Source organism: Podarcis raffonei, chromosome 17 (assembly GCF_027172205.1).
Source record: "Podarcis raffonei isolate rPodRaf1 chromosome 17, rPodRaf1.pri, whole genome shotgun sequence".
Classification (NCBI taxonomy): domain Eukaryota; kingdom Metazoa; phylum Chordata; class Lepidosauria; order Squamata; family Lacertidae; genus Podarcis; species Podarcis raffonei.
The window spans coordinates 39,430,080-39,452,515 of NC_070618.1; the positions used below are offsets into that span (position 1 = coordinate 39,430,080).

The 22,436-nt window shown below is 45.2% G+C and overlaps 2 protein-coding genes across 4 annotated transcripts in view; both read left to right on the forward strand.

Annotated features, from left to right (window-relative positions):
* Window positions 1-22,436, forward strand: part of HSD17B10 (hydroxysteroid 17-beta dehydrogenase 10) — a 239,552-nt gene that overhangs the window by 68,164 nt on the left and 148,952 nt on the right. The window lies entirely within an intron of this gene.
* CCDC22 (coiled-coil domain containing 22) overlaps window positions 1-22,436 on the forward strand; it is a 28,123-nt gene that overhangs the window by 345 nt on the left and 5,342 nt on the right. Inside the window, exons 1-14 of one of the 2 annotated variants that reach the window (XM_053370983.1) lie at window positions 139-183; window positions 3,005-3,085; window positions 3,963-4,140; window positions 6,902-7,034; window positions 7,120-7,226; window positions 8,149-8,233; window positions 12,220-12,389; window positions 13,964-14,170; window positions 14,394-14,450; window positions 15,824-15,943; window positions 16,303-16,422; window positions 16,908-17,024; window positions 17,116-17,217; window positions 17,877-17,984. In XM_053370983.1, the coding sequence (XP_053226958.1) occupies window positions 3,036-3,085; window positions 3,963-4,140; window positions 6,902-7,034; window positions 7,120-7,226; window positions 8,149-8,233; window positions 12,220-12,389; window positions 13,964-14,170; window positions 14,394-14,450; window positions 15,824-15,943; window positions 16,303-16,422; window positions 16,908-17,024; window positions 17,116-17,217; window positions 17,877-17,984 (1,554 nt within the window). In that variant the 5' untranslated portion in view covers window positions 139-183; window positions 3,005-3,035. Of the gene's footprint in view, window positions 1-138; window positions 184-3,004; window positions 3,086-3,962; window positions 4,141-6,901; window positions 7,035-7,119; window positions 7,227-8,148; window positions 8,234-12,219; window positions 12,390-13,963; window positions 14,171-14,393; window positions 14,451-15,823; window positions 15,944-16,302; window positions 16,423-16,907; window positions 17,025-17,115; window positions 17,218-17,876; window positions 17,985-22,436 lie in introns of those variants that run through there. The other variant, XM_053370982.1, reaches the window with a different exon arrangement.

Below are 22,436 nucleotides of genomic sequence, written 5' to 3' on the forward strand. Positions count from 1 at the left end.
AGGCGGGCTCTTCCCGGGGGCGCCCGGCCAAGGCCTGATCCCAGCGGGAGGCAGCGGCGCTCCCGAAGGGGGCGGGAGGGGCTCGGGTTTCCCCTAATGGGCGCCCGCTTGGCCGCTGTGAGAGCGGGGCGCTGCGGGGCCCCCCTTGGGCCTGATCCAGCCAGGCTGTTCTCGGGTTCAAGGGTAGGAAAGGTGCACGTGCCAAAATTCATCCTCTCAAACCACTTGGTTTCCAATGGCTTTTATCGCGCGTCGGCGAGGGGGGGGCGTGTGTGGAGGATATGGACATATTGGCGGGGTGCAACCAGAGAGCAATGCTAACGAGCGGAGCGGAGCAGCTGTTGACTCTCCTGCTTCTGCCCGAGGCCTCTTGCGGATCTTGGTCTTTCTTGTGCTCTGGAAGGAAGCCGAGCTTCAGCAGTTTGCCCCTCAGCTGACAGAGGAGAAGCAGGGTGGGTGACAGGGCCCTGGAGGGAACGTGGAAGCTGCCCTGGTGACACGCTCTCCTGCAGCATCAGCACTGCTAGGTTTACTATGTTGCTGCCTAATGGCAGCCCCACACACCTTCTGTGTGTCTTACAGCAAGGCTACAGTTGTGAAGTTCAAGTTTACTCTGTCTTGTCCCATGTGTTCCAGGTAATCCCTTCAGTTGCTGTGCCTCAAACTAAGTCCTGTATATTGCAGAACCCCAGAAGAGCCTGGCTGGTTCAGGGCAATGGCCCGTCTGATCCTGCATCCTCTTCTCAAAGTGGCCAACTGGCTGCTTATGGGAAGCCTGCACAACCAGAGTGCAGCAGGATTCTCCCCATACGCAACTGGCATTTAGAGGCATATTGTCTCCAGCAGTGGTGGCAGAATAACAGCAATTGTGGCTGGTGGCCATTGATAGGCTCTCCTCCTCCCAAAGGGGAAAAGCAGAATGAGGGCATCTGTACTGTAATCCAGCACTACAAGTTGTTCACAGGCATTGCCCACTCCGGCCTGTACATCCTGATGCCTTCAGGCAACCATTGTAGTGACCTCCACATGTGGGACTCCCAGCTCCAGCCAGTATGGCCAGTGGTTAGGGATGATGAGAGTTGTAACTCAACAATACGTGGTGTTACCCCTGCTTTAGAAAACCAGAGCCACTGGAATAGGGAGATCCTGCCACAAACCACAGCCTTGGTTGCTGGTATTCTGATGTGGTATTTATGTTATTCACATCACCTTAGAATTTGACTCCCTCCATCCACCCCACACCCAGCTGGTGATAGCCTGTCTTCGTCCTCCTCTCTTCAGCTCCCTTCATGGAATTGGAGCCCATCCCAGCCTGGCCTTAATTTCCTTTACAGTTCACACTTGGAGTATTGGTCAGACTTGATAAAGAGGGTGATGGCGTCTACATTGGTCTAGAAATAAAAATATGACTAGAAGGAGACAAGAGAGAGGCTTATGAAATCATGAATGGTGTAGCAAGAAAGGTGTTTCTTCTCCCAGGTTCGTCTAGAACTTGAGAGAGGCATATGAACTTGAGAGAGGCATATGAGACATGATAGCAAAAATGAACTTTCTGCTTCAGAACCTTTGAATAGCAGGTACTAGTGAGGAGTGCCTGTTGCTTTGCTCTTTTCCTTTCTAAAATTTATTTAAAATGCATAAAATGACTACATACAAATGCAATAAAACAGAGAATGCAGTACAAAGCAATACATAATGTAACAATAGCAGTTCCAAAGCAGCTCAAAAAACCAGCCACAATGTGTTGATTAAAACCTGAGGAAATAAAATAGGTTTTTAACTACCTGCCTATATTATATGAAGCTGGTGCCAGGCAAATGTTATTTTAGGTAAAGGTAAAGGGACCCCTGACCATTAGGCCCAGTCATGACCGACTGGGGTTGCGGCACTCATCTCGCTTTATTGGCCGAGGGAGCCGGTGTACAGCTTCCGGGTCACGTGGCCAGCATGACTAAGCCGCTTCTGGCGAACCAGAGCAGCACACGGAAACGCCGTTTACCTTCCCGCTGGAGTGGTAGCTATTTATCTACTTGCACTTTGACATGCTTTCAAACTGCTAGGTTGGCAGGAGCAGGGACCAAACAACGGGAGCTCACCCCGTTGCGGGGATTTGAACCGCCGACCTTCTGATCAGCAAGCCCTAGGCTCTGTGGTTTAACCCACAGCGCCACCCGTATCCCTACCATGTTATTTTACATGGTCTTAAAACATTGGCAGGCCATATAGGTTCTCCACAACAGTTTTGTGACGCTGGTGGGAGAGCATTACTTTCTTTTTCCTTTACATATAAAAAAAAGGATACCAGGTTTCAGCAAAGGTGTTTTCCTTTATAAGCCCATTTGCAACTCTTCTAAGTCCAGTTAGTTGTCCTGAACTAGCTGTATCCCAAATCATTGAACCACATCTCATGGGGTAGCTGTTGCCTGGCTGGCTGGCTGGTGAGTTTCCCAGAAAAATTTGTCTGTCACCCTTGGGGAAAAATTGCACTCTGTGGCCCCTGGGCTAGGAATGTCCTTTGTACTCTTCATATGGAGAGCTGCGCTTTGTTCTGGTCTTCACCTCTATTATAGACTTGGTTGCCTGTGGCAGGAGTTGCCTCCAGGCAATAGAACAATGAAATCTTTTAAAGCAGAAAATCTTTCAATTGTGCCTACCCCCTTTCACACTATTGTAAAAACCACTTAGAGGCTATTGTAGTTAAGCGGCATGCAAATTGTTTAAATAAGTACCGGTAAGTAAAACGTGGGCAGGCAGGTATGTATGAGATATATTTGTAGACAACTTACAGTTTGAGAGATTATTCACAAGATTGGCCTAACCGGCAAACAGGAGTAAAGTTGCAGAAAGAGGGGGTTAATACTCCAACCTGTTGTAGAGGAAAAAGGAGAAGAGGAATTTGTCCCAATGGCGTCATGGAACTTGCTGCTTGTAGGTACCTGGCTTGAGCCCTGATGCTGTAAGTATCCAGATTATTGGTTGTTGTAATCCTTCTTCTTTTGCACAGGGTTTCCTGCATCCATAGATGTATTGGCATCATGGAAGAGGTGGACAAGATCCTCATACATTCCCTTCGCTTCTGTGGAACGTAAGGCCATCTTTATGCTGCCTGTACTTCTTCATAGTAGCGGGTGGGTGTGGTGAGAAGTCAGGTACTATGGTGCGTGGTGTCCATAGGCAATCATGGGTTTGGTGGACAAAGACAGAAAAGGGTTTGGAAGCATGCCGTCATGCAGGATTTGACGTAGGGGTGATGGGTGGCTGCTTGCTGTCTCCTATGGGATTTTGCAGGCCTGGAGCCTAAAAAGCTGAAGTCAGTTTCTAGAAATTCAGAATGCCTTTCCTGCTGCGAACTCTAATAAAGCAAAGGCTGTGGTCCAGGGAATGGGGTTCCACGGGAGAGCTAATACATGAAACTGCTGAGTGGGGTCATCTAGGAGGCTTATTCCCCATGTGCACACATAGGACTGTAGCCTTAGCCACCACTGCTACACCAACTCTTCTCTGAAGAGGCTCTTGGCAGTACAGGTAGTCAGTTGCCTTCTTGCAGTGCAGGGCCCTCAGTAATTATTATTATTATTATTATTATTATTATTATTATTACTACTACTACTACTACTACTACTACTTCTACTACTACATTTTGTTAGTTGTTTTATCTTGCCCAAGGCAACCCAAAGCTACTTACAACCAATGAAACAAACAAACAAACACCCCAGTTTAGATACATTCAAACCAAGGAGACTGTATCCCATGTCCCCACAAGCTGCTTTCTGGACAGGTGGTACAGTGGCAGCAGAGTCTTAGCAGCAGAGGACAAATTGCAAAAAAGTATGGCAGTTGGCAAACCATTCCCATGTTCTTCCATCCTACTGAATGGAGTGGAAGATGCAGGCTCTTCTGTTGCAGTAAAGGAAAATGGTCAGTGCAGGGGACTATAATCCTGCATTCTTCTCCCCTGCCAGGGATATCCCAGAGGAAGTGCAGAGCATCCGGGAGTTTACCACCGAGTTGATAGTTGAATCTGTGGTGCGATGTCTTCGTGTCATCAATCCTTCTGTGGGGTCAAGTCTCTGCCACGTCCTGCCTCCAGGGATGTCTGCTCGCTTCCGAATCGGCATGAGCCTAGCGCAGGCTTGCCAGGTAACTACAACTAAACCAGGGTGTGGATGCATTGAACAAAGCAGGCTCTTCATCTCTGAAAGTTTGTGCAGTGGTAGATAGTCTTTCATTAAGTGCCATGGGTTCTGAGCTTGAAGGTGTTGTGAGAAATCTGGTGTAGTATAGAATTTTGTTTGCTGGAAAAGCAAGCTTCTAGCTCTCAAGGTGAAAAGTACATGGGCCACTTTTGTTAAAGGATCCAGAAGTGGCTGGTCTGTGACCTCCAGTTGTGTTTTCCTGCCCTATCCACTCAAGCAAGAAACCTAGATTGTGTTCACAGCAGACAGTTGTGCAATCGACAAAGGTTTTTGTTTTGTTTTTTAGCAACATTAAATTATCTTCTCCTCACATAAATATGGCCCATGCCACTATGGTGCCCCTGTCCACCTCAGAGAAGTTATTGCAGAAATACTAGCAAGACTGTGTTCTTGAATAATAACCCAAATTCTGTGACAAGAAAAGCAGAGATGTTTTACTAAACTTGCATAATTCTTACATTTTCAAGTTGCCTTTTCTAACTATTGTGTTTAATATATTCTGCCTTGCTCATCTTTGTGGCCAGGAGCTAAACAAGGCTCAGAAGCTCAATCCCCTCTGGCTTTAGAAATTTCTGATGGCCTTGAACATTCACATTTTTAATAGCCATAAGGGCTAGAAACTTGCAACAACAACAGCAAAATGCAGAGAATCCAAGGGCAGAACTAAACATGACGAGTAGTAGACACCGTTCTTTTCATATTTCTCATGAACCTGCCATTTCTTTCTGTTGCCAGCTCACTTCTGGTATCTGTGCTGGAAACAGGGAGAAGTAGCTGGAGCAAATGACCATAGGGAAGTAAGGCATGGGAAGGGTTTTCAGCTATTAAATAAAAATGCATTTCTGTTATGTGAACAAGTAAGTGAATAATGGCTGGTCTGCATTGTTGCTTAAGGACATGCAGAGTATTCCCCCGTCTCCATCCTGCTTTCTGTAGAGAAAGTCTGTAATATCCTCACTATGACTTCTCTGGGTGGGGTTTTCCTTTTGAGGGTGGAGCAAGGTGGGATATTATTGGGCACCTCCATCCCCATCCCAGACATGGAAAACGTGGGCTTGTCTTGCAGGGTTGCTGTAGGGGTTAAAACAAAAATTGTGTTTGAATACTTCAAAGCACCACATAAATGCTAAGTTAGGAAGCCACTTGAGCATACTTCAGGCCCATTAGTTTGCTTCACAGTATCAAATGGTGGTGCTTATGCCAAACCTCCTTGTACATAGATAACTAGCGTGCCAGCTGGCTTTCTCCCAGAGGTGTTGTTTCATTTGTATGTGTAAAATAAACTTCCAGACACACAGTGCTCACCCATCCCTTGCAAACCCTGTTACCGTTATGGCTGTTGCTCTGAGGTCATAGGATATGTTGCAAGGGGAGGAGGCGAGAGGACACTGGGTGTTGGGAAAGAGTAGAGGAAAGGAAAGTCAGTTGGCAGTGAGGGAGGAGGAGGGAGAAGCTGAGGGGAGCATAGCTGTCAACTTTCAGATTTGAAAATAAGGGATCAGCAGCCTCACCTGTCCTGGGGACAGTCTATGGGATATCTAACAATCCGGGATAGCAGCGGGAAGCAGCAGGAAACAGCGCTGAAATAAGGGGATTTCCCGCAAAAAAAGGGAAGGGTGATAGCTAGGGAGGGGAGCAGAGAAGGAAGCAGAGGAAGAGTTGGCAATTTCTGGGCCAAAACTGGGCCTAAACCCCAACTGAAATGGATGCAGAAAATCAGTTTCTTCCAAAAGAACCTGGATCTGGTCTGCGATCACTCGCTTCAGAACCTTGCCCAGGAAAGGGAGATTAGCAACTGGCCAGTAGTTAGTTAGGTTTTCCGAATCCAGGGAAGGTTTCTTAAGGAGTAGTTTTACCACTGCCTCCTTCAAACAGGCAGGGACCTCCGCCTCTTGTAAAGAGGCATTGATCACCTCCCTGGCCCAGCCAGCTGTTCCCTCCCTGATGGTTTTTATCAGTCAAGAGGGGCAAGGGTCCAGAGCGCAAGTGGTCACCCTGACTGATCTGAGCACTTATTTCACAAATAGGGCACCATGACACTTTCTCCTTTGCCCATTGCTACCCACCAAAGTTCAGATAGTGGGGAGAGACTTAGCAAGGTCTCAGGCTGACTGCAGAGTTCTGGCAGGCTTTTGTGGAACCTGAGCCCCCCCCCCCCGCCATGCAGAGCTTTGTCAGTCAGCTAGCAAGTCGTGAGAGACAACAGACGGGATGGCCACATGGCCAACAGGTGTTTGAGTTTGGGGTCGTGTGTGTGTCTACTTTTTCTTTTCTTAATAGTTCTCATTGAAAATTGGTTATGTTAACTGCTAGAAATATTTTTTATATTTTTAATATTTCTAGCAATTGCTTGGCAATTGCCAAGTTGTCTTTCATCATCCATTGTTGAGAAGTAGTTGCACGGCACTACAGTTCACAAATAGCTTGATTTCGCAGGACTGGCCTTCCATGGTCCTATCCTGGACTGTGTTAGCCAGGCAGCCTCTTGAGAGTTCTCATGTGAGCACAAGCACCTTGCAAGTCTGGACTGATGCACCGAGGAAGCAGGGCTCCTGGTCCTTTGAGCCAGCTTGGAACACCTTTATTTTAGATGCTCCATCTCTCTTCGAACCAGTCACCAAAGAGCCTCACTCCTCGCCTTTACCCAGCAGGCCCCTCTCACTCGGCCCCACTGTGGGACTGACATGTTACTTTCCATCATTTAGGACCTGGGATATCAAGGGGAAGTTGGCTATCAGACCTTCTTGTACAGCAATGAGCCCGAAATCCGACGCCTCCTGCTCTTCCTGGTAGAGAAGCTTCCACGTGATGCCTCGGAGGACGCCAACCAGCCTGTGGGTATGGAGGAAACTGGGCAAACACAGGTCCTGGGCACAGGGAGGCCAAGTGGTGGCAACTTCTCTAACCTGCTGTGTCCTTGCAGGCAAATCAACGACACTTCACAGAGCCATTGCTGCTGCCATCAAGGAGCAACTGGCGGTCCCCTGGGTGCCCCCTGCCTGCCGTACCTCCCGCTTGCAGCTCTTACAGGTGTGCTTCCTCACCCCTCTTATTAGGTTAATGGCCCCACTCCTCGGGTTCATGGCTTCATAAGCAAGATCTGTTGCTGAAATTTTATTTCTAAGACTGTTGACTTCCTTAAAAATGAAAGCCTTTCCAGTCTTCATGTTGTGGAGAAATGCAGAAAACCTTTGCAAAAGGTCATTGTGGATTTTGGGTTCATATGACTATCTAGGGTCTGGTCTGCACTGTTGGGGCTTTTTTTCCTTGCCGATAGATGTTTTCATAATCTGCAGAAACCCAAATACTGACTTCTAAGGGACGCGGATGGCGCTGTGGTCTAAACCACTGAGCCTAGGGCTTGCTGATCAGAAGGTTGGTGGTTCGAATCCACACAACGGGGAGAGCTCCCATTGTTTGGTCCCTGCTGCTGCCCACCTAGCAGTTCAAAAGCACATCAAGTGCAAGTAGATAAATAGGTACTGCTCTGGCGGGAAGGTAAACGGTGTTTCCGTGCACTGCTCTGGTTCGCCAGAAGCGGCTTAGTCATGCTGGCCACATGACCCGGAAGCTGTCTGCAGACAAACGCTGGCTCCCTTGGCCTATAGAGCGAGATGAGCACCGCAACCCCAGAGTTATCCGCAACTGGACCTAACGGTCAGGGGTACCTTTACCTTTGCCTTTAAACAAACCATGCAGAAATATGTAAATCAATCAAATTTCTATGCATCCATTGGTATATCTTAAACAAGATATTGCTGTATTTTTCTTGTTGAGTATGTAAACTCCTTGAGCAAGTAATTCATTTTATAACCCCACTCCTTGCCACCTGTTTTATATTTCTCTTTCCAGAACCTGTAAGCCCAGAATCTATTTCCTCTTACAGTGTTTCTTATCTTTCAGTGGGCTGAATGCTGTTTCAGACTCTCCCCTCCCCCCTTATCCTTGCTAGGGTTCTTGCCTACTGAAGCGATTCCAAGCTCAACCCTTGGTCCTGCCTCGAGAGTCGGACCCCTTTTTGGGGAAGGTGCCCCCAGGTGAGTTTTGCCCTGTAGCTGGGGGGGATAAGTAAAATGGAGGGCATGGAATGGCAGGTTTTTCCCGTTCTCCATTTGTTTATTTCCCTCCCACTCATGTAAGGTTGCAATCATGTATGCAAAGCCAGCATAAATTTGGGGCCCACTTAGTCCCCTCTTGATATGTCTAGACTTGTACGGCATTGTTTTCTTGCAACAAGTCTCTGCCCTTCCCCTCAGATCCCCTTTGATTAGAAAAGAAGAGGGTTTTCCAGAGTGCTGAGAGTCCCCCCAAGTTAGGGGAGGCCCTTTTTTTAGCCTCTCAGGGGGAGATCCTAGAGTAGCTGCCCAAAGGGCTCCTCTTGCATCCTGCCATTCATGGCTGGGTAGATGGTGCCACCAGCAGTATGGCCTTGGTTGATCTTTGGCAATTGCATTCTGGGAGCATGTGCGTACGTGGGATTGTGAATAATAATAATGATGATGATGATTTTATCATTTATACCCCACCCATCTGGCTGGGTTTCTCCAGCCACTTTTGAAAGAAATGCCATGCCAATTTCCAGTATTTCTTCATGCAATCTGCTTCCACACCCATGGTTGTCTGGCCAACTGAAAATCAGAGCCCAAAAAACATTTACTTGTTTTTCTTCTTCTTCTTCTTCGTATTTATTTTATTTTGCAACACAAACACACATAACACTAAAGAAAAGGAAAAAGGAAACTTAAAAAGGAAATGCAAAAACCAGTACAAACCAAATAATGAACATATAACCATATTTCAGTTCTTCTTTTCTTCTAGTTGACTTCCTTCATCCTCAGCACGGTTCTACTTTCATATTTAGTAAACTGTTTCCTTCTCACTTCATTCCCCCCCCCTTTTCTTTCTATTTTAAGCTTTCAGACCATAATTAGTTTTGTAAAAGTTAATCAAAACAAGTCCAGGTATTAATCTGTATTTTCCCTTCTTTTTGGAATTTTTGTTTAGACTGACCCCTATTTGCATCTGTCATTCTAGCCAACTTAATGTAATAATAGAGAATAATAGAGAATAATAGAGAAATTAATAGAGGAAGGAAAAACAATAGAAGAACCCAAAGAAATTTGCGAAAAATTTGCAAACTATATCAAGAAGAGATGGAAAAATACCTAGCACAGAACAGACTTCCAATGATAGCTTGTGGAAAAATTAAGCAATTAAACTTACCAATCATGATGATGGAGGTGCAACAATCAATTTCAAAAGCAAAGACAGGAAAATCTCCAGGTACGGACGGCCTGTTGGCAGCATACTATAAGAAATTAGAAGATACACAGTCGGAACCAATGAAAACAGTCATGAATTAAAAGAAGGAAGAATACCAAAATCATGGGAAGAAGCGTACAAAAAAAATATATAGAAAGGACCCTCAAATTTGGAAAAGTGGCAGGATTTAAATTAAATAAAAATAGCAACTTATTTAAGGATAATTATATAAATATCTGGAAAGAAATTAAAAGGGATCTAAAGATTTGGAACAAGCTAAAATTATCATTCTGTGTAGGAAATCAGTAGTGAAAATGAATGTGCTTCCTAAAATGATGTTTTTATTTCAAATGATACCAATTATTGGAGAAGTAGGATGTTTTTATTGGAGAGGTAGTATGGCAAGAGATTTATCAAGATTTATTTGGCAGTATGAATAACCAAGAATTAAACAAAAATTATTAATAGATAATAAAAATAGAGGCGGATTGGCACTACTTGATCTAAATTTGTATTATGTTTTGGCCTGTCTAAACTGGTTAAAAGAATGGATGATATTACAAAATGTAGACTTAGTGGACTTAGAAGGGTTCGACAGCCGTTATGGGTGGCATGACTACCTAGGACATGAAAAGGTGAAAGTCCACAGAGGATTTCTTAATCATATTATAAGAAAGTTGATATATAGAGTATGGGGAATGTATAAAGAGTTATTAGAACCCAAAACGCCCTGGTGGCTCTCACCCTTAGAGGTGATGGCAGTGAAAAGGAAAAATAAGGAATCAAACTGGGCCACGTATAAGGAATTATTCGAAGAAAAAGATAACAAATTGAAATTGAAAAATTATGAGGAAATAAAGCATTGCCTGACAGGGTGGATTCAGTACCACCAACTAAATACAGTGGTACCTCGGGTTACATAAGCTTCAGGTTACATACGCTTCAGGTTACAGACTCCACTAACCCAGAAATAGTGCTTCAGGTTAAGAACTTTGCTTTAGGATGAGAACAGAAATCGTGCCCCGGCGGCATGGCAGCAGCAGGAGGCCCCATTAGCCAAAGTGGTGCTTCAGGTTAAGAACAGTTTCAGGTTAAGAACGGACCTCTGGAATGAATTAAGTACTTAACCCGGGGTACCACTGTAAGGTGTTCAAAGCAGATTTTTAAAAAGGTTTTGCAAGTGAAATTTTAATATTAGATAAAGAATTATTACAAAATAAGACAAAGGCAATTTCTAAAATGTATGGAATCTTATTGGAATGGGAGGTTAAGGATGAATAAGTAAAAGAGGTAATGATCAAACGGGCTGCAGATATAGGTAAATCTATTCAATTATCATCATGGGAAAAATTATGGAAGGAGAGTTGGAGATTCACAGCTTGTGAGGTGATAAAGGAAAACTTGTTAAAGATGTTTTACAGATGGTATTTAACACCAAGCAAAATATACAAAATGTATAAAACAAAATCAAAAAAGTGTTGGAGGTGCAACCAAGTAGAGGGGACGCTACTACATATGTGGTCATATGACAAAATTAAGGGCTTCTTATTGGGTATACTACCTGGGACGCGGGTGGCGCTGTGGGTAAAACCTCAGTGCCTAGGGCTTGCTGATCGTAAGGTCGGCGGTTCGAATTCCCGCGGTGGGGCGAGCTCCCGTCGTTCGGTCCCAGCTCCTGCCCACCTAGTAGTTCGAAAGCACTCTTAAGTGCAAGTAGATAAATAGGTACCGCTTTATAGCGGGAAGGTAAACGGCGTTTCCGTGTGCTGCTCTGGTGCCGGTTTGCCGGAGCAGCTTCGTCACACTGGCCACATGACCCGGAAGTGTCTGCGGACAGCGCTGGCTCCTGGCCTCTAGAGTGAGATGGGCGCACAACCCTAGAGTCTGTCAAGACTGGCCCGTACGGGCAGGGGTACCTTTACCTTTATTGGGTATACTAGATTCAGCTATCACTAGGGAAAACAAGAAAATATTCCGTTACACAACAGTGGCAGTGAGAGCCCTAATTGCAAAAAAATTGGAAAAATGAGACAGCACCAACAAAAAAGAATGGCAAGAAAAATTGATTACATTGAGTTGGCTAGAATGACAGATGCAATTAGGGGTCTGTCTAAACCAAAAAACATCCCTAGAATCCTGAGAGTATGTCCTGCTGAGTCCAGTGGTCCTTAGTCCCAAGTTAGTGCCCATAGGATTACAGTGTAAAGGACTGTGAACGCCCTATAAACCTCTGGGGACCCTTGAAAAACCGTTTAAAAAACCAGCAGCACTTACCAGACTGGTATGAATGGTGGCAGTGGTGGCTCTCAGTCTTCGACAACACTGAAGGATCATGTGGAAACAGCCAGGCAGGTAGACCAGTCCCCCAAAGTGCTTGGCTGTGGGGCAGATTTACTTGCTGCTGGTGGTATTTTGCTCTTTTCAGGCTGTTTTTGCCCTTTTTGCAGTTTAAATTGATTTTTTAAATTATTTCCCAGCACCACATGTATATGTGGTCATGCGGGAGTTGAATGCATGTAGGTGGGGAAACACCTGTAAATTCCTTTCTCTATAAACACGTAATTTTTGGTCCAATTCGCCATTTCTGAATGAGGAACTTGGAGCAGGTTGCTGAGTGCCGGACTTGCAGGCCTCCTCCTGGGTTAAGAAAGGGGAAGAAAGTTGCTCTCCCAACATTTGGCTCAACTTGATTGACCCCAAAGCAGGGGCTGGGGCTAACCAGTGTGTGTCAGTGTAACTGGCCTCATCCTCTTCTCTCTAGAAAGGAAAGAGTTCTTTGTCAAGTTCCTGCCCCCCGTGTCAGCCCAGCTGTCCCGACCTGCATCCTTGATGCCATCCCTGTTGGAGCTTAATATGGCTGAGCTGAGCACAGCCCAAGACTGGGAGAACGAGTGGAAGAGCCAAGGCCTTGGATCACGCATGACTCCGGAGGTGGGCACAATGGGTGGCACTCGGCCTCTTTATCCTGACTCGGTGGCTGGTGGCAGCAGCATGGCGATGATAGTTTGCATTGGCTGCCCTCTGAGGAAGGGTAGTGCCCTGTGTTGTACAGGGTGTGGGTGAGGCCAGAAAAATTGTGACTTGCCTAAGACCACCTTAGTGATTCATGGAAGAAATACATCTGAACCAGGAACTGCAGGTGTGCAGCTCATTCTCTTTGCTATTACATGGGAGTCGTTGTAGCACTCTAAAGTCACACCAGAAGTGGGCTCCTCTGTCTGAGTTTCCTTTCTTCCATTATGTATGGGTTGTCTTTTGTTCCCTCCCTGACACCCACATCTCTTGAGAGGAGAAACTGTTTCTAGAGAAGTCAAGGTACCTTCTCTTTAGATCAGGGATGGCCTTCCAGGTGTGTCTGGACAGCAGCTCCCATCATCCCTGACCATTGTCCATGTTGGCTAGGGTTGATGGGAGTTAGAGTCCTGCTCTGGTAGGCAGGGGCAAGCAAATAGGAGAACTACGACACATAAGCACACACACTCCAATTCAGTCCAGTCCTGCTGCTCTGCACTTTTGGGACTTGGGAGGAGCTATGCTCCCTCTTTACCCTTTAGCTATTGATGGAATATTTTTTCACCTTCCTGCTTACCCTGCTTGCCTCTTGAGCACACCTCAAAGGAGCTGCAATAGCCCGACCCAACACTCATCTCCACTCAGCAGAACATGCCACAGTGAGGTGCTGAAGAGAGTGGTTTGTGGAATGATCTGAAGGCCACAGGGATGGGTGGAGCCCTGGTTTTCTATATGGCAAGAAGGAGATGCTACTTCTTGGTTGGCCTACAGCAGGTCTGGAGTTCTCCGGGGAGGTCTGTCTAGGATACGACATACAAAACCAGAGCCACTTTTTAGTAAGACACCAGAGCAAGAGGCTCAGGGAAACTGCTGCAAGTCTGGCAGTCCTCCTCTCACGTCAGCTCCATTGCAAAAGGGGATATTCTGCAACCCAATTTTCCAAAATGAATGCAAAACATTTTAGAAAAAATATATAACGGTGAGCACTTGCAGAAAGTGCAGTGGTAGATCTTGTGTGCCCACCCTCTACGTTAGATATTTTTTTCCTTTTCCTCCTTTTAGTCCAGGAATTTCTGGTCATTATAGAAGAGAGATTTCTGAGTGCTCTCCCAGCTAGGAGAAATGGATCTTCCCTTAGGTTGAGAGAACTTTAGAGATCCCACCCCTGACTTCAGACAAGAAGGGAAGTAGCAATCTTATCTCTTCCTGCCTCCACCGCACACTCAGATAATTGTCCTTCCATGAGGTCCTTCACAATGTGTGGAATGCCTTCCTGGATGCCTGAGTTTTCTGAGAGGACCATCCGCATTCCAAAGTCTGGATCTAACTAGAGGTGTTACGCTTTGGCCTTGGTAGAGGGGAATAGAATCCGCTCGCCCTGATCCCAGCTGAGGTGGCTTGTGTTCCCAAGATTATTTGCTTGCCACTCCCCACCCAATCTCCAGTCTGCACTGCCAAACCCCGCCCCTTATTTCCCTTTGCCCTCCCCTCAGGAATACCACCAATGGAAGCGTCAGCGGCTGCAGCGGCGCCTCCTGGACCAGTTCCGGCAGGCATCTCCTCGTGCTGGGCCTGCCCACCAGGGAACAGCCCAGGACCTGATTCAGCTCCTGGGTGCTTTTGGTGCTGGCCGTGAGCATGCTGGGGCTCTGGCCAAGGGCTCTCGCTTCACCCACACTCAGCACTTGGCCTATAAGCAGGTATGAAGGGGGTTGGGGAGGGCCTAGAATGGGGGGGATGGGCTTAAGGCACAACAACAACAACAACGTTTTTTTTTTTGGATCAAAGTGATTTGAGTTATTCAGCAGCACCAGCTGAAGAATCTCATTTGTTGAGGTAGGTTGGGGAGCAAGCAAGGAGGGGTGGAGCATGCAGGGGAAGAGGTGATGGTCTATGATTACTCTCTGTTTGGTCTCCCAACAGGAGGCAGAATCGCCAGTGCAAGTGGAAACGCTGCCAATGTCCCGGACATCAGAACAGGTAAACCAAAGAGGGGGGGGGGCTCTAGTGAGAGCCAGTTCTGTTTGCCTAAAGGCAAGAGCCCAGATGGGGAAGGGGGTTGTGGCTAAAAAATATTGGGGCATGCTTTATGCCATCTCATTCTGCTTTTTGAATTAATAAAAACTGCATGTATGTGCACACAGGCAAGGGGGCACATGGGAGGTGATGGTATCTTAGGTATATTGAGTCTTAAGCTGCTTTGGAGTTTTATTACCATCACCTTGAATTGTGCTGCAGAGAGAACAGGAAGTCAGTGCAGATGTTGGGGATCCTCATGTCACATATTGTCAGCAGCTTGCAATTGGTGGCAGGAGCTGTTGAAATAACTTGGTGAACACATCAAAGAATCTTCTTTTAAGAATAATAGGACCCTGATTTCCTCTTAGAATCTTCTCTTCTCTTCTTGAATTCTTATAATTCTGATACTCTGGGAAGAGCAGCAGCTTTACAAATCCTTTGCAAATAAAATGACTTGAAACATTTGTCTGCCCCCTTTTTCCAGACATTCATCTTTGCAAGAATAACTTGCAAAGGTCTTTAAGCAGAGGCTTGACAACCATATGTCAGGAGTGCTCTGATGGTGTTTCCTGCTTGGCAGGGGGTTGGACTCGATGGCCCTTGTGGTCTCTTCCAACTCTATGATTCTATGAACTTCTTTAAGATCTTCACACCACAGCGGATCATTCCTCAACATTTGTTTACATCTTGTCAGCAGAGGCGCCTTTTTACTTTAATCCAAATTGTCCAAATTTGGATTTGGGGGGTGGGGGTGGGATCTGCAACAAAATGCAGCTGTTTACCAAGGAAGACTCATGATGGGTTTTTAGAGCCCAGAGCCCTGCTTCTTTGACCGCTATACTAAGATCTTCACCTCCACCAGCCACTTGTTTCGGCATTAGCAGGCTTCCATGGGGTCATGCACCTCCATTACAAGAGGACAACTTGCCTGTCACCCCCTTTTTTCCCACGGTGGGCTCTGTGGTGGGTTGTTGTGGTTTTACATGGAGGAAAAACCATGTGTGCTTTGTCTCAATGCCTTTTGTTGTGCATGTGTGTTTTCTAATTGTGTGTGGGTGTGTTGTGTGAATATCTTTTATTCACACATCTTCACCCAGAATAGAGGCAATTTTTGGAACAGGGAACTGGATATTCCAAAAAGCCTGTCATATACTTTTGATGAAGGGTGGTTAAGGAATTTCAAGTAATAACAAAAAGAAATTATACTTGTAATAAGAGATGGGTTGAGCTGTATTTTTGCATAAATGCAGGGTTTATTAAGACAGGATTCCAGCTCTGATTCCTCAAGCATCACTCCCCCCCCCCTTACCTTCTCCTCACCCCCTTCCCCCCAGGACTTACGGGAACGCCAAGCAACAGAACTGGAAACTTTGGAAGGTGAACTGGGCCATCTCATGGAGCAGATTGAGGCTCTTGAAGGCCAGATCGCCACACTGGGGTTGACTCTCACACAGGTGAGAAGAATCAGTTGGGGGATGGCAGCACCACTGTCTGGCTGAGCCCCACCAGCTAAAGGGCCTCTAGGACCTCCTTCTGGCTCTCAGCAGCACTTGCAGCACCTCTGGCAGAGGAAAAGCTGAAGGACTCCCAAGGCCCTGATGGGGCATGGTCTCCAGAATGAGCTGCCTAAAGGTTTGTGGTTGGCAGAGTGGAAGAAATATAGCCCTAGCCCATGGGGCAGATCTCCTGAGGAAGCCCCTCTGAAGCAAGTGGGGGCTGTGCAAGGACACCACGGTGTTCTTGGGTGCCTGCCCCCTCCCCCATTTGGGCTTCACCTTGGGTCAGTCCTGAGGGGGATCCATTTCTTCTTCAGGTGGAAGGGGAGGTGCGGCAGCGGCAGCTGGGAGTGACAGAGCGGGACCAGGTGCTGCGAGTGAAGGGCTGTGCTGTACAGCTACTTCCCGATGCAGAGAACAACATGGCTAAGCTGCAGGTAATGGGCCAGGCAAGAGGAGGGCGGAAGCCCCTCTTTCCATTGTTGGGAGTGGAGCAGCCAGGAATGAGGAGGCTGCAGAGAGTGGGGGTGCTTGCTGGAGTTTCCGTGGGGACCATTGAGAAAGGTTTTAGAAACCTACAGGTGGTTGAGTGGCAGGATGCTTGGTGAAGGGGAGACAACAGATGGATGTGGACATGGGTGGAGGAGGCTGTAGTTGTAAGTGGAAGCAGGGAAGAGGAACACCCTGAATCCGCCTTTGGAGGGAGCTTTTATTAAGCACCGTTGTCCACCACCCACTTGTGCACCCGTCTTATCAGATGTCCTCAGTGGGATTGGAGCAGTAGGGGAAGGAGGAAGGGGTTTGGTGCATGTGGGTGTACAGGGTCTCACCTGCTATCTCCAAAAATGGCATACAACACCACATAGCAGATGAGAGAAACCGGGAGGCTTAGAATCTCAGGTTCACTTTTGGTCTCCTGCAGGTGATGGTGGAGAGCAGTGCACAGCGGGTCATCCAGCTGGCCGCCCAGTGGGAGAAGCACCGGGTGCCTCTGATCCAGGAGTTCCGGGAGCTCAAGGCCCTCCATGACTCCAAGGAGGTGACGCAAGCGAAAGGGTGTGAGGAGTCCTTCAAGGGTTGGGAGGGAGCCTGGGCAGCCGTGACACTCTCTTGTCTGCTCCTCTTTGCAGCTGGAATCATCACAGCGCCTGTCAGAGATCAGGGAGCTGCATGAGCGGATCCGATCAGCCGCGGATGAAGCGAAGCGCAAGGATGATCTCTACAAACAGCTGGTTAGTGGCGTGTCTTAGGGTGGTGGTTTGGGGTGCAGGGCTCCTGGCAAAGCTCGGTATGCACAAGGTGATTTATGGTCCATTGCTTCTTGTGCGGTGATTATTCCACAGAGAATGAATAATGAGAATCCTTTCCCCACACTCCACATTTTACTGTTTCTCTGTAATTGGGAGATATTTGCTAACTTTAAATGGGTGACAGTATCTCAGAAAAATTCTTACAACCGCCAGTACTGCTGAGAGGACTCACCTGTTTCATAAGTCAGTTTGTTAACTTATACTAGTTACAATTCCACCTGGCCTCATTGAACAGGTGAACCTGTGTCCAGGCTACATCACATTATGGAACGCTCCCTCATGAAAAAAACAAAACAGAATCCTGCCCATTGTAGACTAGCATGCCTGAGGGAACTAGGCTGGCATTCCCCCTTGCATGTTAGCTTTCTTTGTGCAGGGATTTGTTGTGTGAATGGAGGAGCATTTGGTCATGGTGTAGTCCAGACACGTTTGCCACCTCAAGTGAGTCCTGGGTCTCTGCACAGTGGGATGGGGCTCAGAGGTAGAAACTCCTTAGTCTCTTCCAGGAGCCCCTGTACCATTTGCACATTCGTCTGCTTGTTGTAACCCAGTCCCATTCCTGCTTTCCACTCTGTCTCCAGCTTATGGAGCTAGAATCCCTTCCCAAGGATGTCTCTCGCTCTGCCTATACCCAGCGCATCCTAGAAATTGTCGGCAATATTCGTAAGCAGAAGGAGGAGATCACAAAGGTAAAACAATGGGCACCTGTGAAGTTCTTTCTCAAGCCTTGTCTTGCGTACACAGGTGATAGCCCTGTGTGATGAGCCCATGGCAGAAAGCTGGTGGGGAAGACTGAACATTTCAGGGGTCCTTACATATTAAAAGCAGCGATGACATTATTTGCACATACATAACATTTAATGTCAAGGAAAAAGTTGTCCTAACCTGGTTTGAATGTGCAAATAGTGATGAGTAGTGAGCTTTCACGTTTTGCCTCATGTGCAGTACTTTTCCATGATGGATCCTCACACTTTTAAGCTCAGAGTCATCAAGCTGAGATCGCTCAGTTGGTAGAGCAGAGCCTTCCAAACTTTTTCATGTTGGTGACACACTTTTTAGACATGCATCATTTCACAAGAAAGGGAATAATAATAATAATAATAATGCATCATTATTCAAGAAAGGGAGCCGATCAGATCCGGCTAATTACAGGCCAATTAGCCTCCTAAGTATCATTAGCAAATTGTACACTGCCCACCTATGCGATAAATTAGTGGACTGGTTGGAACAAAACCACATTCTTTCAGAAGTACAGGCGGGTTTTAGGGCAAACCGGTCAACCTTAGACCAGGGCCTTGTTCTCCAACATCTTGCGGAGAAATATTCATCAAGAAAAGGAGGTTCCTTATACGTGGCCTTTATAGATTTCAAATCTGCTTTTGATTTAATACCGAGGGACAGGCTTTGGGGAAAGCTAAGTGCCGCAAATATAAACAAACGCCTACTGTATCTCATCCACAGTTTATATGAAAATACACGGATCAGGGTAAGGTGTGACCGACAGGGCCACTTATCCAAGGAAATCCAAATCCATCAGGGGGTTAGGCAAGGGTGTGTCCTTGCGCCTACTTTATTTAACTTTTATATCAACTCGCTAGTAGGAAATATGGAGAAAGAAAATGCCCATCCCCCCAAATTGGCTGGTACGCCCCTCCCGGTCCTTTTATATGCGGATGACACAGTTTTAATTTCTTTTTATTGTGTTGGATTAAGAAAACTTTTGAGATCCTTTACCAAATACTGCAGTATTGAACAACTAACAATTAACTACAACAAATCCAAAGTCATGGTGTTCTCTAAAAAAAGGAGGAGGCACAAATGGAGAATAGACAATCGCTCAATAGAACAGGTAGCAACCTTTAAATACCTGGGTGTAACCTTCCAGGAAAGGGGCTCCTGGCGCTTTCAGATTAATAATACTATTGCAAATGCAGAAAGATCTACCAAAGCGTTAATAAGATTCTTTTATGGGAAAGGGGGCCAATACATACTGGCAGCCTCCCAGGTCTTTGCTGCCAAAATACTATCACAATTGCTATATGGATCCCAGATCTGCAGCTTTAAAAACCTTACTCTCTTAGAGGCATTCCAAACTAAGTTTTTCCGCTGCCTGCTGGGGATCCCCTCCTGCATGTCTAACATAGCGGTCCGTTTGGAGGTTGGGCAAATGCCTATCAGTACTCGGATATGGATATTGAAGATCCATTATTGGCTAAAGCTTATTTTCTTCCCGGTTGGGCTGGCACCTTTAACCTTATTAGATACCTACCAATCCAGATGGAAAGCTACACTGCTGGAAAAGCTTAAAGGTTTGGGGATCCCACAGCAGACCTTGATAGCGGCAGGCTTCGAGAAAGCTAGGACTACAATTCGCCAGCGTATCTGGGACGTAGAATTACAATGCCACATGAGCGAAATGGTCAAACATCCAGCAATAAGGGACCAGGGGAGAGGTTTCTCTCCAGCTAACTACCTGTCAGGTCTTCAGGTACCCAAATACAGACGGTCTTTTACATTCTCCCCTCTGCCTTACTTCAGGGCAGATTTGAGGGTAAACCATATACAGCACGGGTCTGTCCTTCTGGCTCGTTGGAAGTTGAAACTGCTTCACATGTTCTATTACGTTGTTGTCTTTATGAGGATATACGCTTGACTTTTATTACACCTGTTTTGCAAAAGTCCAGGAAAGAATCGGAATACCATAGTTTAAAACTACTGCTAGAGGACAAGAATCCCAAGACTACACTAAATGTAGCTAAATTCTGTGCGTCTGCAATCAATCGCAGGAAGCAAGTGGTATCCCATAATGCATAAACCCCTAATTGCTAATTACAGGGGGCATGCTAACAATTAAGTTTAATTTTTATATTTAAATCCTTGCTATATTCATATTGTCCCTTGTATTTCTGATATTTTTTATGATCTGTGATATTGTGTGTGTTGACGCTGGTCTGTGACCGTATTAATAAATTCATTCATTCATTCACTTTTTAGACATGCATCATTTCACAACACAGTATCAGTTTTACTAGCAAGCAGGAGGTTAAACTAACCCCTCATAAGATTGTTTGCACAACACACCTCACACTGCAGCTGACACACTAATGTCACAGCACAGTTTGGAAAGCTCTGCGGTGGAGAACTTGAGACTCTTAACCTCAGGCTTGTGGCTTCAAGCCCCACATTGGGCAAGAGTCCTGCATGGCAGAGGGTTGGACTAGATGACCATCAGCTCTACAATTCGCTGATTCTATGTGATGCATATAAAATATAGCCATTTTTTAAAAAAATAGCCTCCAAAATAAAGCTGCTGTCTTTTTTAAAAAAAAAATTTATTGAAATTTTACAAACAAAAGACAATTACAGAATAAGAAAAGAAAAAGAAAAAGAAAAAAGATACAAAAATGCAAAGAAAAATACAAAATACATGAAGAAATAAAAAACAATTAAAAAATAAATAAATCTTTTCGTATCTTATATTTCAATTACTTGTTTCCTGACCTCCTCACACCTCCCTTTTTTGTATTCCAATTCACATAGTTAATTCAGCAAATCCTTTCCCTCTTTGTATTTATCTTAATTCTATATCTTAACATATTATAACTTTATATTTTCATCTAATTATCAGTCCATTTTTACATATTCTTTTTAACCTTATTGCTAAAGCCACTTCATTTCAATCCAACATCATTTTAGCATTCATTAATTTTACAATGTTTCTGCAAATAGTCTTTAAACTTCTTCCAATCTTCTTCCACCAACTCTTCTCCCTGGTCTCGGATTCTGCCAGTCATTTCCGCCAATTCCATATAGTCTATCACTTTCATCTGCCATTCTTCCAAGGTGGGTAGATCTTGTGTCTTCCAATACTTTGCGATGAGTATTCTTGCTGCTGTTGTAGCATACATAAAGAAAGTTCTATCCTTCTTTGGCACCAATTGGCCGACCATGCCCAGGAGAAAGGCCTCTGGTTTCTTCAGGAAGGTATATTTAAATACCTTTTTCATTTCATTATAGATCATCTCCCAGAAAGCCTTAATCCTTGGGCACGTCCACCAAAGGTGAAAGAATGTACCTTCATTCTCTTTACATTTCCAACACTTATTATCAGGCAAATGATATATTTTTGCAAGCTAGACTGGTGTCATGTACCACCTATATATCATTTTCATAAAATTCTCTCTTAAGGCATTAATGTTAAGGCATAATGTTATGACCAATATCTTGTGCCCATTTAATCGTTGCAGATTTAACCGTTTCATCCTGCGTGTTCCATTTTAACAGCAAGTTATACATTCTTGAAAGCATCTTAGTTTTGGGATCTAACAGTTCTGTTTCCAATTTTGATTTTTCCACCTGGAAGCCAATTTTTTGTCCAAATTATAGGCCTCTCTTATTTGATAATAATGAAGCCAGTCTCGCACTTTATCTTTTAATTTCTCAAAACTCTGCAATTTCAATTTCTCTCCTTCTTGTTCCAATATTTCCCAATATTTCGGCCATTTGGCCTCCATATTGAGCTTTTTCTGAGCCTTCGCTTCCATTGGTGACAACCACCTTGGGGTTTTATTTTCCAATAAGTCTTTGTATCTTATCCAGACATTGAACAATGCTTTCCTGACAATATGGTTTTTAAATGCTTTATGTGCTTTAACCTTGTCGTACCACAAATATGCATGCCACCCAAAAACATTATTAAAACCTTCCAAATCCAAAATGTCTGTGTTCTCAAGAAGCAGCCAGTCTTTCAACCAGCAGAATGCTGCTGATTCATAGTAAAGTTTAAGGTCTGGCAGGGCAAATCCGCCTCTTTCCTTTGCGTCAGTTAATATTTTAAATTTTATTCTGGGCTTCTTGCCCTGCCAGACAAATCTAGAAATGTCTCTCTGCCACTTCTTGAAACAGTCCATCTTGTCCAAAATTTGCAATGATTGAAACAGAAATAACATTTTTGGCAATACATTCATCTTTATAGCTGCAATTCGACCCAACAAGGAAAGCTTCAAATTTGACCATATTTCTAAATCTTTTTTCACTTCTGTCCAACATTTCTCATAGTTATCTTTAAATAAATTTAAGTTCTTAGCAGTCATATTAACCCCCAGATATTTTACTTTCTTAACTAATGTTAAACCTGTCTC